At 42.3% G+C, this 15,610-nt stretch overlaps 3 protein-coding genes across 3 annotated transcripts; all 3 read right to left on the reverse strand.

Moving 5' to 3' along the window:
* Positions 1-1,872: 1,872 nt before the first annotated feature.
* SARC_06257 (hypothetical protein) lies at positions 1,873-4,454 on the reverse strand. The gene is made up of 5 exons (XM_014299843.1): positions 4,168-4,454; positions 3,454-3,851; positions 2,962-3,264; positions 2,509-2,776; positions 1,873-2,341 (listed from the first exon to the last, which is right to left on the reverse strand). The coding sequence occupies exons 1-5, from the start codon at positions 4,325-4,327 to the stop codon at positions 2,154-2,156; spliced, it is 1,317 nt and encodes a 438-aa protein (XP_014155318.1). The 5' UTR covers positions 4,328-4,454; the 3' UTR covers positions 1,873-2,153.
* A 2,949-nt stretch (positions 4,455-7,403) lies between these two features.
* SARC_06258 (hypothetical protein) lies at positions 7,404-10,837 on the reverse strand (the record flags this gene model as incomplete). Its single annotated transcript, XM_014299844.1, has 7 exons — positions 7,404-7,551; positions 7,889-7,978; positions 8,159-8,257; positions 8,713-8,817; positions 9,102-9,848; positions 10,100-10,315; positions 10,736-10,837. The coding sequence occupies 7 exons, from the start codon at positions 10,835-10,837 to the stop codon at positions 7,411-7,413; spliced, it is 1,500 nt and encodes a 499-aa protein (XP_014155319.1). The 3' UTR covers positions 7,404-7,410.
* Positions 10,838-12,841: 2,004 nt separating this feature from the next.
* On the reverse strand, positions 12,842-13,174 carry SARC_06259 (hypothetical protein; the record flags this gene model as incomplete). Its single annotated transcript, XM_014299845.1, has 2 exons — positions 12,842-12,952; positions 13,079-13,174. 2 exons carry the CDS (start codon positions 13,172-13,174, stop codon positions 12,842-12,844), a joined length of 207 nt encoding a protein of 68 aa, XP_014155320.1.
* Between the last annotated feature and the right edge of the window lie 2,436 nt (positions 13,175-15,610).

Here is a 15,610-nt window from a genome sequence, read left to right on the forward strand (position 1 = left end):
GTATTATATATTTTATTACAGTTATTTCTGTCTAGTATACATATATTTCTTTCTATTATATATATATATATATATTTAGATATAGATATATATGCAGAGTATGTATTTACATAATATATATATATGTACATATATTTTTACGTGTATTCCTATTTATATGTTATTCATTTTGTATTGTAAATACGTCAGTTATTCTCATACTTATATATATGCATTTTTGTTTATATCTATATTCCTTTCTGTACATGTATACATATTTATATGCATTTCATTTCTTATTGTAATTATGTCAGTTAATCTCCTGGCGTACACATATATAAGCTATTGTACCGCACAATGCGATGAAACTCCACGGTATCTCAGCACAGAGTATGCGCTGACATATATCTTTCTTCTTCGCAATTGCGTTCTACGTTTCCAGTCCCTGGTACGAACTTCTACTACGCAATCCAAGTAGACCAGTGTGCAGGGTTCGAGGCCATTACTACCCAGGGTCCGTCCAATGGGAATCTAATCAGCAATCCATACCCAAATTATTGTCTGTTCTATTCCAGTGACAAGTAAGTTCATTTGTCTCGACTTACTATATAGTTCGTCGGAGATGGTTCTCAGATTCGTGAATACGCGACGTCGATTGATTTAAAAATACTACTGCATACGTTAGCAGCACAAAACATATCCATAAAGCTAACTTCTACATACAACTGTCGCACGTACAGGACACTGCAATGGATTCCCTGCGGAATAGCTCGCTCATTATGGGAAGGTACCACATCTTTGAAGGATGGTAGCGAATGCTACGATTTCGATACTAAAAAATTCGAGAGATGTGATGGCAGTCCAAGCCAAGTAGTGCGATATCAGAAGGTTGAGTAGCCTGATAACTGGAGAGCCTGAAACCACAAACAACCTGATATATACGTTAATGGCTATCTTGGATACTTCTGGTAGAGCACGACAGCTGTATTGATGACTTCTGGGGAGTGAAAAATAATAATATTGTCATAGTACACGAATCCTTGCGAGGAGGTGGCCACCAAACCCAGCCAGTTCACCTAACGCGGTTTCATCCTAGAAGTTATGGCCGGAAAGATCATTAGGCATAGTCAAACTGTACTGGCGACAACGTCTGGACAATTTCTGTGCAAAAGCCAAGTCGGGACACCTGTGGCCGACACGCAGCACCTTGTTATACTAAAGGTGCTACCAGGTTGCGCGGCAGTATGAACCATACATACTACAGTCGGAACGTGCGGCAGAAATGTATCTGCTGACAGACTTTTAATGTTCGTTTATTGCTATATCGCTGGAGTCAGTACTAAGTAAAATTTATATAAGCAGTCTATGTATCCTATCTGTAAACTAGGAGCATGTCATTTTTGATGCATGCAAATAGAAGCATCACGTACGATTACACACATGTTTGGAGGAATTCAGAAGGATATGAAAGCAACATATACTGCATGTGTAGCGTAGTGGAAGTGTCTACTTGATGAAAGTGTGTTGTGTTTCATTTCTGGATGTTTACACTTGCGAATATTGCGATTGTTCTGTCATGTCGCGCTGTATAGATATTTCTGTATGTTTATTTGTAGCGAGGGCTGAACAAACATTACAAGGTTAATCGTAGCGCTGAACAAGTATTTCTACCTGCGTATATAGAGAAGTCGATGAATATACATTATAGCTACAACCATGCCCTGTTTCGATAGCGCGTGCACAAGGTGAATACAAAGATATTGCATGCACGTATTGAACATAGCGGGTTGCATAATATTGCAGATGAAGCAAGCCATAATCGATATATACCAGTCGATGTTTTTTTTACAATGACCAGCCTATCGATTTAGGCTTATTTCAACATACCCTTCACCAGATTGATCAGTATTCGTGGCTTATTTGGAGTATGCACATGTTTTATTGAAATTCTACAAAAGAATAAAACAGAGTCTTCACACATACCCACGTAGGTATAATCATTTAGACTTGCTTGCAACATACAATGAGGCATAAAAACTTGTGTTCAGTAGAGATCCATAGCATTTGCATTCAATTTATATTTAAAATTGAATACCAAACTTTGCAATTTTAAATATAATTGCGAAACTAAGAAACCAGAAAACACACATGCCTCAATGGCCCACAGCCTCGTCTCAATCGAAATTTCTCGAATCAATCAAAACCTGGCAGTCTGCGGCTGAGACGATGACAGGTGTCTCATCCTCCGTGCGCTTGAGCCAAGTACGGTTGTGGTTGGCACCAAGGCGAGATTGCGGATGGGCGGCACTGATCACATCTAGAAGCACCTCATCGGCACGGTAAACGGCACCTTCATACCAATCTATGGTGAGATGGAAAATGGTAAACGATACAAAAGGATCAGTGTCTCAATTCAAATAGTACTCTTAAATAAATGTGTAGACTGTTTGAGTGAATATGGCATACCGCAAACGTCCGCGGGTGAAAAATATAGGTACACAGGTATACAGATCGTTGACTATCGCGTACCTAGACCGAAGGAGTCACTTTGACGACCCATAACATCGAAGACACTGGCGGGTGAAGTAGACAAGAACTTGTAATCCATAGCATTCTCTTCAGCGATACCATATGAATCCATGAACCACTGAATATCCTTCTGTTCGCCGCCGGCTATGTAGGCCTCATCGATGACAATATCCGCCAGCTTGAGAAGATCATGGAAATCACCCTCGGTCGTCTCGTTAAACTGGCCCGCTGCAACAGCGGAGGCTTGTGCAGCAAAGATATACTCCAGCTAAAATTGGATCCAAAAAAGAGGAAAGAGTCAGTGCGGGTTACAAGACGACAAATGAGATGCTGAAACAGAAAAAAAGAGATACAAATTTCAGCTGAGACCCCCGTTAGTATAGCACAACTAACGCTACTCCGGATAAACGGAAAATACTACCTAAGCTCGAGATATTAAACAATTCTAAATACCTTGTAATCGGAATCAAAGATAATGTATTCTCTGGGGCCATAGTAAGTGTATGTGCTGATCCAGGCAATGACGGGTTTGGTCTCAGCCACCTGCAGCATCTCCTCCTTGTAGTTGTTGTAGTTGGTTTCAACCATGTTGAAACTTTCCGATGCCACAGCCTCTAAGTTAAAAGGCAGTGACAAGAATTCGATCCATTCGGCACGATGCAAAGCTCCTGGGTCCGAACTGATAGAACTTGCGTAGTACGTGTTCTCAGAGACATTGGGCGACGTGTATATGGAAGCGATATGGATATCGGTGGACTGTTTGAAAATGGAGGAAATCAGAATGAATCCAATGAGAATTAGCGCGAGAGAAAGCGAAGGATCAATGGGTATACGATCGAATAAACATAATACCAACTATAGACATTGTTCAGGATGCTAGCGTAGGCAACAAGCCCACTTGAAGGCGTCAACAATGTGAAATATAATGATTGATACTACACATACCTGGGTCTGGATTTCTCTCAGCTCGGGATCAGATGAGAGAGTCAGATTCACGTTCTCACCCAGCTTTTGCAAGCAAGGGCTTGTGGCATACCCAAATGTTGCGTTATCGGAGTATTTGATGTTATTGATTTGACCCAACACTTCAATCATGTGCATGGGGATTGTTTCGTCTATAGTCATAGTAGCCACAGGGATTGGCATGAAAGAGACGAACGTGGAGGGGGCGAGATTTAAACTCGCCTCCTCCGGGATCGGAGTTCCGCGCTGGTACAAAACATATGTGAAGTTGCCTATATAGTCAGTAGCAATCTTGTAACTGTTATGGTACTCAACATCCCAGAACTCCGAGTGGTTGGCGTAGACCTTGTTCGGGAAGTAGTCAGTAGTCTCGTTGTAATCTGATAGCAAGTGGTAGACGTAAAACGTATAGTGTGAGGGGTGAATAGAGCGCAAATATCATCTTCGTAGTCAACCGGAATCCAAGGAATCGAACAGAGTATTCATAGTGAAAGGCTTAGCAGCACGCAAGTACATCGGTCCCGCCACGTGTCGTAGAGCGCCACTCACTGTATATACAACGAAACTAGTCACCAGCAATGATAAGGTGTCACGGAAGCCACAAATTTAAATATGACCAAAATCGAATAGCAATAGCAGAACAATTCAAAAGATGTGTAATTCTACACGAAGTAGCTTTGCACTAGGTATACATACCTGTGACAAGGAATGGAGTTTGGCCCACAATAGGCTCTGATTCCCCTTCCTGACGACGAGCTGGATTTGCCTCAGCTCCTAACACCAGCAGTACGTAGAAGAAAGCAAACTTGGGGTAAGATAGGAATGAAGCGGGTGCGGTATGGCGAGGCGTATTCATTTTCACGATTTCGATTTGGGGGTTAAATGAACTGTTGTGAGAGAAGCGAAGTATATGAATCTTAATGCAACGTAAGTATATATATTTATATACTTAGATTCTCGCTCAAACGGCCTCACGACAGCTCAAGCACGCTAAACAAGAAATAACTTTTTTTTAAGTTTCCAGGATGTGTCGCGTGTTCCCAGTCTTGAGAACTGAGTCTTCCCACAGCCGCCCCTATAAATTATCATATTTTTATTTTTAACTGACGAGACACGAGTCACGACTCTCGACTTCACGAGCACTCGCGTCACAACTCACGAGGCGGAAAAGGCCGAGCTATTTATTTTCTCATTTTCAGAAACTTAACGCTTTCCGCTAGCCATGTGAACTTGTGAAGTAAACGTTTATATTTTATAGATAATTTTTTACATTTACAGGTGTATGTAAAAAGGATATACAGACATAAAATAGCCGATAAATTAACAAGCTGTATAAACGTTTTTAAATAAAACAAATCTTTTTAAAAAGTTATTTTTGAAAAATATTTTGTTGTAAAAAACAACAACATATACAACAGTCATTATTTATGCATAAAAGCCTTCTGAAAATTGAACATCTTCATAGGCTATGTAAGTAAGTATGATGTATATTTGTTTTAAAAAACAACAAAATTCTATATATATATATATATATATTTTGTAAAACAAAAACAAAATTCTGTAAAGTACAGTATGGCATTTATGATGTATAATTTTAAAAAAACCCCCCAAATTCTAAATATGTATATATATATATTATTTAAAAACAAAAGAAACAAAATTCTGTAAAATGATGCTCCTATAGGGGTTGTTTACACCAATCACAAGCACGTACCCGGTCATCTCAGACCTCAATAGGGCCTCCAGGCTCGAGCCCTCAGCCCTCGCCCCTTTGTGGCCTCACAGGCTCACCGGCACACTGCCCCCGGGCGGCCGGGCCCCGCCCTCTCTGATCTCTGTCTATTTCTCTAAATATTTATTTTTAAAAATAGATAAATAGTAATACACAATTACATGTAACTATGTATGTAAATACTATGTACAAGCTTTGGTCACTGGTCAGTGTCTTATGTATGTGAGAAATCTTGAACCCATTTCTGTCTCAGGCTCTCAGGACTCTACTACTAGTCTCTCTAATAATCTCTACTACAATACTACTACTACTACTAGTACACTCTACTATTGCCAATAGAGACTAGAGAGAATTCAGAATCCAGACTCCAGAGAGAATCCAAAATAGAGAGTAGGGTAAATAGGAGACAGAGTTTCATCACGATCAGAGAGACCCCAAATCCAGTACATCTCAGGCTCAACTGACAACTAGTCTCATACTCTCAGGTCTTTACTACTAGTCTCTACTCTCGATTACTATTTACTAGTAGTAGTATGTAGTAGTCTGCACATAGTAAGCCATGGTTTTTAGTCACAATAAGTACGTTTTCTCAATTCGAAGCCAACTAAAAGCCAATATGCAGCCAACTAAAAGCCAATATGCAGCCAACTAAAAGCCATTATGCAGCCAACTAAAAGCCATTATGCAGCCAACTAAAAGCCAATATAAAGCCAATTCAAAGCCAATTTGAAGCCAAGATGAAGCCAATATGAATGCAATTCCTAAAAAATAGAATAAATTCGCCCAAAATATCAGTTTTGAATACCGAACTCAGAACTTTGTCAATATTTTATGTATATTCTTGAGTGTGGCAGTCCAAAATAGGACCATATATGTCGAAAATACACCTGAAGTTAAAAGTCACAAATGCACTCGAAGTCCCAAAAAGGGGGGGCCTAAACCAAAGTAGCACATCCGAATACACCGCCTTAGGCATAACCGCCCAAGAAAAGTCAAAACTAGTGTCTAAATAAAGAGTAGAGTAGTACATAGAGTCTCAAACTGTTATAATACACTCTCATCACTCATGATCAGAGAGACGTCTAATCCTGATCCAGTAACTATGTAGATTGTACATAGTATACATCATCATAAATAGTAAACTAGAAGTTTACTATTTATGAAGTCGACAGAGTATATTTATTTTTGGATATTTAATTTTTTAACAGTAGATTGTACTCAATGTAGTAGCCTAGGCCCTACTCTGCTCTTTGGTAGCCTACTACTACTGGAGCCGGGCGTAGGCCGAAATTATAATTAGACTGTATTTTATATTAAAAAAAAGGTGTATTTTTTATTCATGTCTGATTTTATCTCTCTCCCTCTCTTTAGAGAGAGACTCAGAGAGGTTGTAGGCTATGGTTTATTGTATATTTCATAGCCTCTTGAACAATATTTGTAAAAATATGTTCTATTTTCAGAAGGCTATGAAAAATATTTAAAAAATAAATAAATAGATGTAAATCCCCTCCCTCAGACCTCTCTACCAGTGTTGGTAAATATTACAATAGTGAATAAATACGTGGCATAGCGCCATAGCCTCCTTGAAAAACAAAGGCTGTTAGACGTCAGTTGTTTGACAGTGTGGCGTTCAATGCAAACCGCCAAACTGTAGTTTGTTTCGAACAAATGAATAAATACTTGCCGTTCTGCGACCGGCAGAAACGTATATCTCCGATACCATGAAGGGATTGAAAGAAGTAAATAACGAGTTTATTTGATTATGAGGTCAAGGGTGCATAGTCGCGTTCTTAGATTAAAATGATCAATTAAAGCAATCAATACCATTCAGATGGAGTGCGTGCCATGAGCACGATACTAATTCCGGTATCGGATATGCCCTCGAAGACCATATTCGGTCCCATTTTCCTATATGTTCTATCCCAAGAGGCAGAGACGAATGATTTGGGATCTATTTGAGGTATGCGGGCATACTCCAATCACATAAAATCACGGTAAAACAACACATGCAAATACCCGGCGTAGTACATGCCTTCCCTTTATTGGCAATATATCAGATCTGTTCAACATAGGTCGTGTCAAAGTTTAGGCGCTCGTTGCAACATACACGTCCACGTCAGCTTGTACGGCGCAACCAAACACACACGGCGGCCACTACGGGCGGTATGCACCAGAATAGAGCACCTTGTCGCATCGAAATATGGGGTTTAGTTCACGATGATGAGCATCTCAGCTATCTTACGTTTCATTATTTTCAATTTCTTCTCCGCTTTGCTCTGCCTGTGGACTGTGGACTTCTGCGTGGCTTCGAGAGCTTGAATTCTTTGTTCCAGGAATTCTCTGTCCGCCTGTGCGTCATGGGCGAGCGCATAGCTTGGTTGGAATGATGTGCCAAGGGTGTATATTGCAATATACCACGATGGTTTGTCGAAATGATATGAGAATGGTAGGAGACCTTAAGTCCGTGCTACTCAGTTAGAATTTTAGCTGACAAATAGAGTACGCCGGCTTCCAAATTAGACAAAAGCCATGATGCGCGTGCGCCTTCTTCAAGGTTGCATAATGACTGCATAATATATCGTCAAGACACATCAAAAGCGCAACTAATGAAATGCCTCCAAACAAAATTGTGAGTGTAAATATGCCGGTACTTTATGTATTGACGTACATCTCTACACAAAGTACCTTCAGCTTGACAATTTGACTAATCAGCCCGGCATTATGATCAGTCAGCTCGGCATTTTCCTCCATCACTCTATCCAAGATCGTGTCCTCCTGCTTGCAAATGTACGAAGAAAGTTGAAAAACACACACACGGTGCATACTGGCTACAATAAGACCCCAATAGTTGAGATCGATCACTTGCCTGTACCTCCATAATAATAATCGTGTACGCCCATATAACTCCTCTATCTCACATGTGGTAAAGCAAGTGTACTTTGCTATGTAACGTACCTGTAAAGCAGGAGTGTGCAGAACCGTGTCGGGGCGACGGCGCTTCAACTGATCATGGTGCAATGGCTCGCCGCGGCGTACTCGTGTTGTTAAGATCTCCTGGTAGGTAAATCCGTACCATTGAGAGAAGTATCTAAATAGCATATCAAGCAAATCACGGAGAAGAATAGTTCTGGGCATGCGTAAGATTTTCGAGCTTAAATCCGGAACTGCGTCAAAGATGTTCGGGGAAGATGTTACTTTGCAATCTGGGTTCACAATAAATGTGCATGCATGCAGTCTGGTTGTTGCGAAGTACATGGCAAAAGGCCAGGCACACCACTGCAAGTGTATTCACCGTATGGACAGACATTGTCTATAACGACGAGAGTATGTCCCGTAGAGTATCCATGTTTACCTCCGTGATGAAGATACGTGGCCAGTTGGGGTGTGTCAAATGTATTGTTTCCGCAGCTACGTTGCTGGTCTACACAGCTTCGGCGATATTCAATTATCCCATCTCTGTACGCTATAATGCAACGCATTAAAACGTTAGGCATTAAGAACGTACTCACCTCATCAGCCGCATGGCGCTTCGTACCCGCACCGAAATCTTGGACCGGTTCAGAGCTTTCTCCCTCGGAAGTCGCGAGACTTACAATTGGCGACGAGTGAGCACGCTACAGAATGAAAATATACTGTCGTGAGTGCTCTTATAATCATCTATTTCATCACAAAACCACCACACATCTGTTCGACACAAAAAACAAAACAAAACAAAAACACCGATGAGAGGTTGGCGATGGGGAGATGTCAGTCCCATGAGGTAAACAAACCAGCAATCAAACGTTGCAAGTATACACACATTCAACATCAGTCATCAGCAGAATCAAGACTATTTATTCCTGTTTTCTAGGAGGACCAACCAAGACCACAAAGTGATAGGAAACGTATTTGCACACACCTTCGTAGCCACAGCCGGTCCGCTAGTTCTCGTAGCCTCGCTGATAGGGAATCCGGTGCTGTGCTGATGTGCACGTGCACTTGCCTGAGACTCTCTGTGGTGGCCATGGTGAAAGGCACCTTCACCATGTGCCTGCGCATCACCAGCATCCTCCGTGCTATGATGACGTTCGTATCCGTGTGCGCGTCCGGACTGATGCGTGTAGCGTGCACGATCATGTATGTTGTCATACGTGTGCTCACCCTCTCGAACGCTGTCAGGCTGACGATGTACATCCTGAACCATTCCTCCGTCACGAGGTCTCTTAGATGTGGATCCTGCCTCGCTGTCGGTATTTGTGGAACGATGTCCATATCCTTGGCTGCGGTCATGGCTGTGTTGGCGGTGGTTCCCTTGGGAACGATCGTTGCTATGGCGATCTGCACCAACATCACCATGCGCATCATACTCGCGCTGAGGGCCACCGTCGGCGGCCACCCTTTCATCAATCTGATACTGATGATCCGTTCCCTTGTCAGCATGCCCACTTTCGTTATGTTTGGTACACTCACAACCAGCCTTGCACGCACCACCATGCTGATGTTGGTGCTCTGGTTTACCAGCACTGACGGCACCTGTGTCAGACTTCTCCGCGTGTGTATACTCATCGCCCTTGTAAGAGCTACACAAAACCGTGGGTTGCTGAAGATGCTCCCCGTTGCCATGGTGACGATAAATGCCCTGTCCGTTATCCGAGTGATGGTCTTCCTGAGAAGATTGTTGCCTCAAAGGACACTTTTTGGAAAGGGGCATTGTCATTAGCCGTCGAGTCTTACTGTGCCTGTGAATGTTGCGAGTGTGATGTTAGTTTAAGTTCAACACATACGACCATTCGAAAAAAATTGCTCGCAGCTGATGTCCCAACTGAGATAGTGAATGTAGTAGAAGAAATAAATAATGACGTTCGAAAAAAGCAACCATACAACCACAAAGCCTGAATGTACATAGCTAACACGTACCTGGGAAGCAGGCTCGGCTGTATGAAGTATAGTTTCGTCTGCAGGCTTCGTGTTGCCTAGTATACTACCTCCACCATCCATAACCATCTCAGTAGGTATAGAAGTAGGTATAGAAGGGTTTTCTGGTTCCACACTACCCTGGGGCTGCATAGCTTCAGTAGGCGGTGCACCGATTGAGTTCGTTGTGGGCTCCAGCAGGCCAACACCCTGAGTGCTCTGAGCATGTAGTTTGGCGTAGTCATGTGATGAGCGCATGTTGGATTGTATTGTACTGGTGCAGTACGATATTAGGTACTGGGTGTACGAGAGCATATCCGCATGCTAGGAAAACGCTATATGCGAGTGCATTTATGCGATAGCATTCAATAGTGGCCCAACGGGTTAGCTTGCACACAGTGCTGTGAACGTACAGACTTAAACAGGAAACCTCGGGGGCTACCCTGCTAATGTTGAACGGGCTCCGTGCAGTTGACACTTATCTAGGCCATGCTGTATATACACACGCGGCGCACACTTCCCATTTTCACAACAACGATCACCCACCATCTCAAATTTAGGCAATATACACCCACCACTACAAAGAACATGATCACAAAGTGGCGCACAGACATGTTAATGCGCAGCCCTTATACTTACCTCCAGCTGCGTAGCTTTGTCTTGGGCGGCTTGACGAGCACGAGACTCACTGGCTTTCAACATCATCTGTACGCTTGTCTCGTGGTTGTGTTTGTCTGCCATATCCAATGGAGTTTCTCCATCCTAGAGAGTACGTGAGGTGGTGCGAGTGTGTGTATGCGACATGTATTCACATCCTTTTATGTGTGAAGTTTATAAAAATTTCATGCGAGTTACAGTACGAGATCAAGCACTACACTATACGGGTACACATATATACTAAACAGTCATAGCCTTCTACATCAGACAAAAAAGTGTCCGTACATGTACTCAAGTCAAGTTTAATACACACAGGACAACGTTTCGGGTACAAATGGGAGTCTTTAAAGACAAACTAGTACGTTACCCTATTGCGGATGTCCACGCTGGCTCCGTGTTTGAGCAATGCTTCCACTTGGTTTTCCATTGGGTACTGAAGATCGGCTACCGCGATGTGCAACGGCGTATTCCCCAGCTTTTATAAACGCATTGAATAGCTAACGTTAGACATGCGTGTGCGAGTGCTTGTTCATACATATTTGTTCTCTGGCTGGCTCTGCACATAGAACGTTTGGACTGTATACGTTTGAACGCCACTTGACAACATGAGCTACACTACGTGCCGTCCTGAAGGATGAGTCTGCTAGTCTGACTAGACAATCTCTGGTAGCAGCTACCGTGCATGGTAATGTAGGGACTCTGTAGGCTGTTGAATTCAGATACACAGTCTATAGTAGCATCACAATACACTTTCTCGAGTGATGACGAAGGACAGTGGTCTACTGAGTTCAGATAGCGTATATTCACCCAGGTTTGCGCACTGAACCCTATACAGACAGTACAGGGTCCCCTGATGGTACTTTATATGGAAGGCAAAACATGGTGGACGTTGCAGGTTTGTTGGGACTATAGCGTACGTGTCCTAGCTTGCTGTGCTATCAGATGCAATCGATAATATACTACAGGGATGGCGTACGAGTATTTACGCGAGTGCTTCTGGTTGAACATTTCGCGAAGGCTATGGTTCTGTACAGCATTGTAGATAAACATTGGCAATGTTGTTGAATTACAAGGCTATGGCTATGTTTAACCTTGTCAATTGAACAACGGATATGTATTTATGCAAGGCTCTCTCGAAAGTGTTATCGATTGTTTCTCTTGGGAGCACCATATATGGAATTGTACGCGGGCCAAATTGTGAAATGCCCTCTGAATTACTCAAAGTATGTATATCTGCCATGCAGCAAACAAATACGTGACTTGCAATTCCAATCGAACACGACCACAACACGGTCACTGGTATGCGTATAGATGCAACGCATGTTGGGAATTTTATGCGCATTCGGCCCCATTTTGCAGCAAGCGAACTTATGTACGAGCGGCTTGCTGCCAAATGCGGTGTCGCGGTGTCACGTCATTGTAGAATGGGTGGTCTGACGGTGGAGCTGTATCTAAGATGCCTTTAAAAATGGTGCACACACCTTACTGAGACCATAACTAACAGATGCGTTTCATAAATCTTCATATGGTAGTATTCCCCTGTATTATAGTTACTATCATTTATTCTAACCTGCACATTAACACTTCTTACCTGATCTTGTACGTTGATTGCTGCGCCGCGACTTAAGAGCATCTGTACCAACGTCGTACTACCAGCCTCAACTGCATGGTGCAACGGTGTCCATCCATTCTATTCGAAAGTGATCAAACACAGGCAAACTACGATAAATATTGACATATAATCAATCAAGTCTGTTTTTGGTACGATTGTGTTCGCTGTCGTAAGCAACGACATCGAAGAATTATGAGTCCAACCTACACTTGCAATTCGCACGAAGGTATTCCCAGCAATGCTTTGTACGGATGTAGTCCAGCAATACAGTATACAGATGTTGATGATTTGTTTATCAAGCTCTACAGTGTCCAGGGACAGCGCATCGGGTTGGTTTTTTTTAGTCAGTGACCGTTTTCTATGCACGACAGCTCCAAATTGCTATTGCAGAACGCTTGCATGAGGTAGATATTGGATGTACTAAAAAGCAAGGTAGATAGATATGTGTACAGCCTTTAGATACAATTAAATGAAGTTTAAATACTGACCACATCTCTGATGTTCGGATCTGCGCCTCGATCCAACAGAAGCTCGCTTGCTTGTGTATTACCAAATCCTGCAGCACCATGCAAAGCTGTTTCTCCGCCCTATAGTGTAATGGTGGGGTTGAAATAATAAGAGAAAGAACGCTCCTTTTGAACCAGTCTGATATCTTTAGAAGCATACTAGTCAACAGATAGATGATTCATGCCATGTTAGAATGCCGGGCTTACGTCGAAGATCTCGTTGACATCACGGCCCTCATCCAGCAACTTGGCCACTTCCTGGATGTCTCCCTTGGTTGTCACTTTATAGAGGGTGTGCATCATACTGAAGAAACGTATCCAAAGTCCGAAAGTGCACTCTATCCTTACTGGTGTGAACACACAGTGTATACTTTATCGACTGCTGATGTGCAACCTAACATCCATGGAGGTGCCCATATATAAGTCCCGGTGTCAATGCCCCACTTGAATCGGATACTCAATGAAATCATACTTGAGACCGCACAATGAGATCTGGTAACGAAACGGCACACAATCGTTTTCCGACATGCACTCGGCTGGACGAGTAGAATTTGACTACAGCAGTTACGCTCCATTTCGTTCCATTGTGATTGTGTATACATTTTGATATTTTAAATTAGTTCTGCGGTTATTTACCGTGAGAATATGACTTCCAGTGCAGTAGGCCTCGCTGTGCACCTGAGTATAAAACTTGCCGGTGGTCTACATCTACCTCCATGCCGTTTTCGATGTTTTATGGAGCTTCAAAGCTGGACGTAGTTCACAACTTAGAAACACGGTCGGATAAATTGTCTTTACAACAATTGCTTTAAAATAAATGGGAATCAGGAATGCGTATATGTAGCGCAGAGAAATGATAGCAATTGAATGGGTTTAGTAGTTGAGTGGGCTCCATCGTTTATATGATATAAAGGGCACAGGCTCGATCGAAAAATGTTCTTATGCTTATGTATAGTTCCGAGGTTTCAATAACATTGTATGATTGTGCTTAAGAGACGTTTAAAAATAAAGGTAGGTTTAACATTCGGACTGGTAATTGATGATAAATATAATATATACAACGCGTATTTATATGCGCAAGGCTTGCGAATACTCGGATAAGCCTGTATAATCTACACAGGACAACTGCTGAATAGATATGTTACCAACAATCGCAAGCAACTCGGATAAGGTAAACATTTCCTGAATCTAATATTGTACCGAAACGCTTTCTACTTTGAAGTATTTACTAATTTATTTGCTGACTTTGAGCTGAAGATATTACATGCGACTGATTTCACATAACCGCTTTCCATAAACTTGCACAACGTGGGGCTTTTGAAGGTCGTCGCAATGTTTGCCGGTGACGATATGCGTTTCGGCTGTCTATGTCGTTATAATCGAACACCTTTGGCATTTACTCGTGCCCCGTACACGCACACGACAAACGATCTCGAGCGCTCAGTAGTGTAGCCTATACGTCATTAAACTCTTCCGAGCCGCCAGAGCAGTTGATACCCATGGCAGACGAGCAACTCTTCGAACCATGCCTGCCGCTTGTGAAGTGTACAATGGTTGTGCGGCACATGTTACTGTATCGGTGTAATCACAGGCCAAATTAGCCGCTTTGTATAGCAGAGAAGCAAAACTTCGATCCTATCACTGCATTAAATACAGTTCAAAACAAGGCGCAACTTAGACAAATATCGCCAGCTTATCTGTGCACAACGCCCCGTCCGTGGTTTGCAACCGACGTGCGTGTATCTCCATATGATGTAGCTTGAAATGCATGACTTCCGCACGGTATCCAATCACTTCACTTGCACCAGGTTCCCCACACATGGTGATCGAGATGTGGGTTTTAGGCCGGTTCTGCCCTACAAGAAGCGTGCGACACCTGCGGTTCTAACGCAGGCATATATCCAAGTCACTTCACCATTCTGTATGCGTATTAACGAGGAGCACCTATCCGGTCCAAAAGATGAATCTCGAGCCACACAAAATGCGCGATTTCCACTGCAAGTAGATAAACGCAGAAGATCCTGTTGTACTACTGCATCATACGCAGCTTAGAATGCAGGTATGCGGATTAGTGTATTCTGGCGATATCCTCCACAAATTTGATAAGCCCTTCCACAGTCACATCGGCGTCTTCGTTCGAGGCGCCGTGTAAGCTTTTGCGCTTGACGCGGCTCTTCCACCACTTCAAACCTTTGCAAATCTGTCGTAGCGGTGAATGGACGGAGAGAAGAATATAAGTAGGCCCGAGCGCATATCATGCTATCGTTATACGTGCTTCATTCTCAAATATATATTATGATTTTATCTCCGGTTTTATCACTGGTATGATCGTCTACCATGAACAATCCTTGCAAATCTACAACATTTCCTATGCGGCAGCTCCGTGTCAGTGTGTAATTTCAAGCACTTCTCGCAGACCGTCTACAAGACAAGTGTATCATGCCACAAGACGGGTAGTAGTGGCACAGCGAATATATATATATATATATATATATATAGATATATATAGATATATATACATACATAAATATAGATACATACACGCATATATAGATATACCTACCTACATACATACATACTCATATATATATAATATATATATATATATATATATACATACATACATACATACATACATACATACATACATATGACTTGAACAGACAGATAGATAGATAGATAGGTAGACGATAGATAGATAGATAGGTAGACGATAGATAGATAGATGGATATATATTT

The sequence above is a fragment of the Sphaeroforma arctica genome, assembly GCF_001186125.1.
Source record: "Sphaeroforma arctica JP610 unplaced genomic scaffold supercont1.439, whole genome shotgun sequence".
In the NCBI taxonomy this organism is placed as follows: domain Eukaryota; class Ichthyosporea; order Ichthyophonida; genus Sphaeroforma; species Sphaeroforma arctica.

Coding starts and splice junctions, on each gene's coding strand:
- SARC_06257 (XM_014299843.1), bottom strand. CDS start 4,327: ATGAATACGCCTCGCCATACCGCACCCGCTTCATTCCTATCTTACCCC. Junction 3,265..3,453: donor TGAGAGAAATCCAGACCCAG/GTATGTGTAGTA, acceptor ATTTTCAAACAG/TCCACCGATATCCATATCGC. Junction 2,342..2,508: donor AAGTGACTCCTTCGGTCTAG/GTACGCGATAGT, acceptor ATCTCACCATAG/ATTGGTATGAAGGTGCCGTT.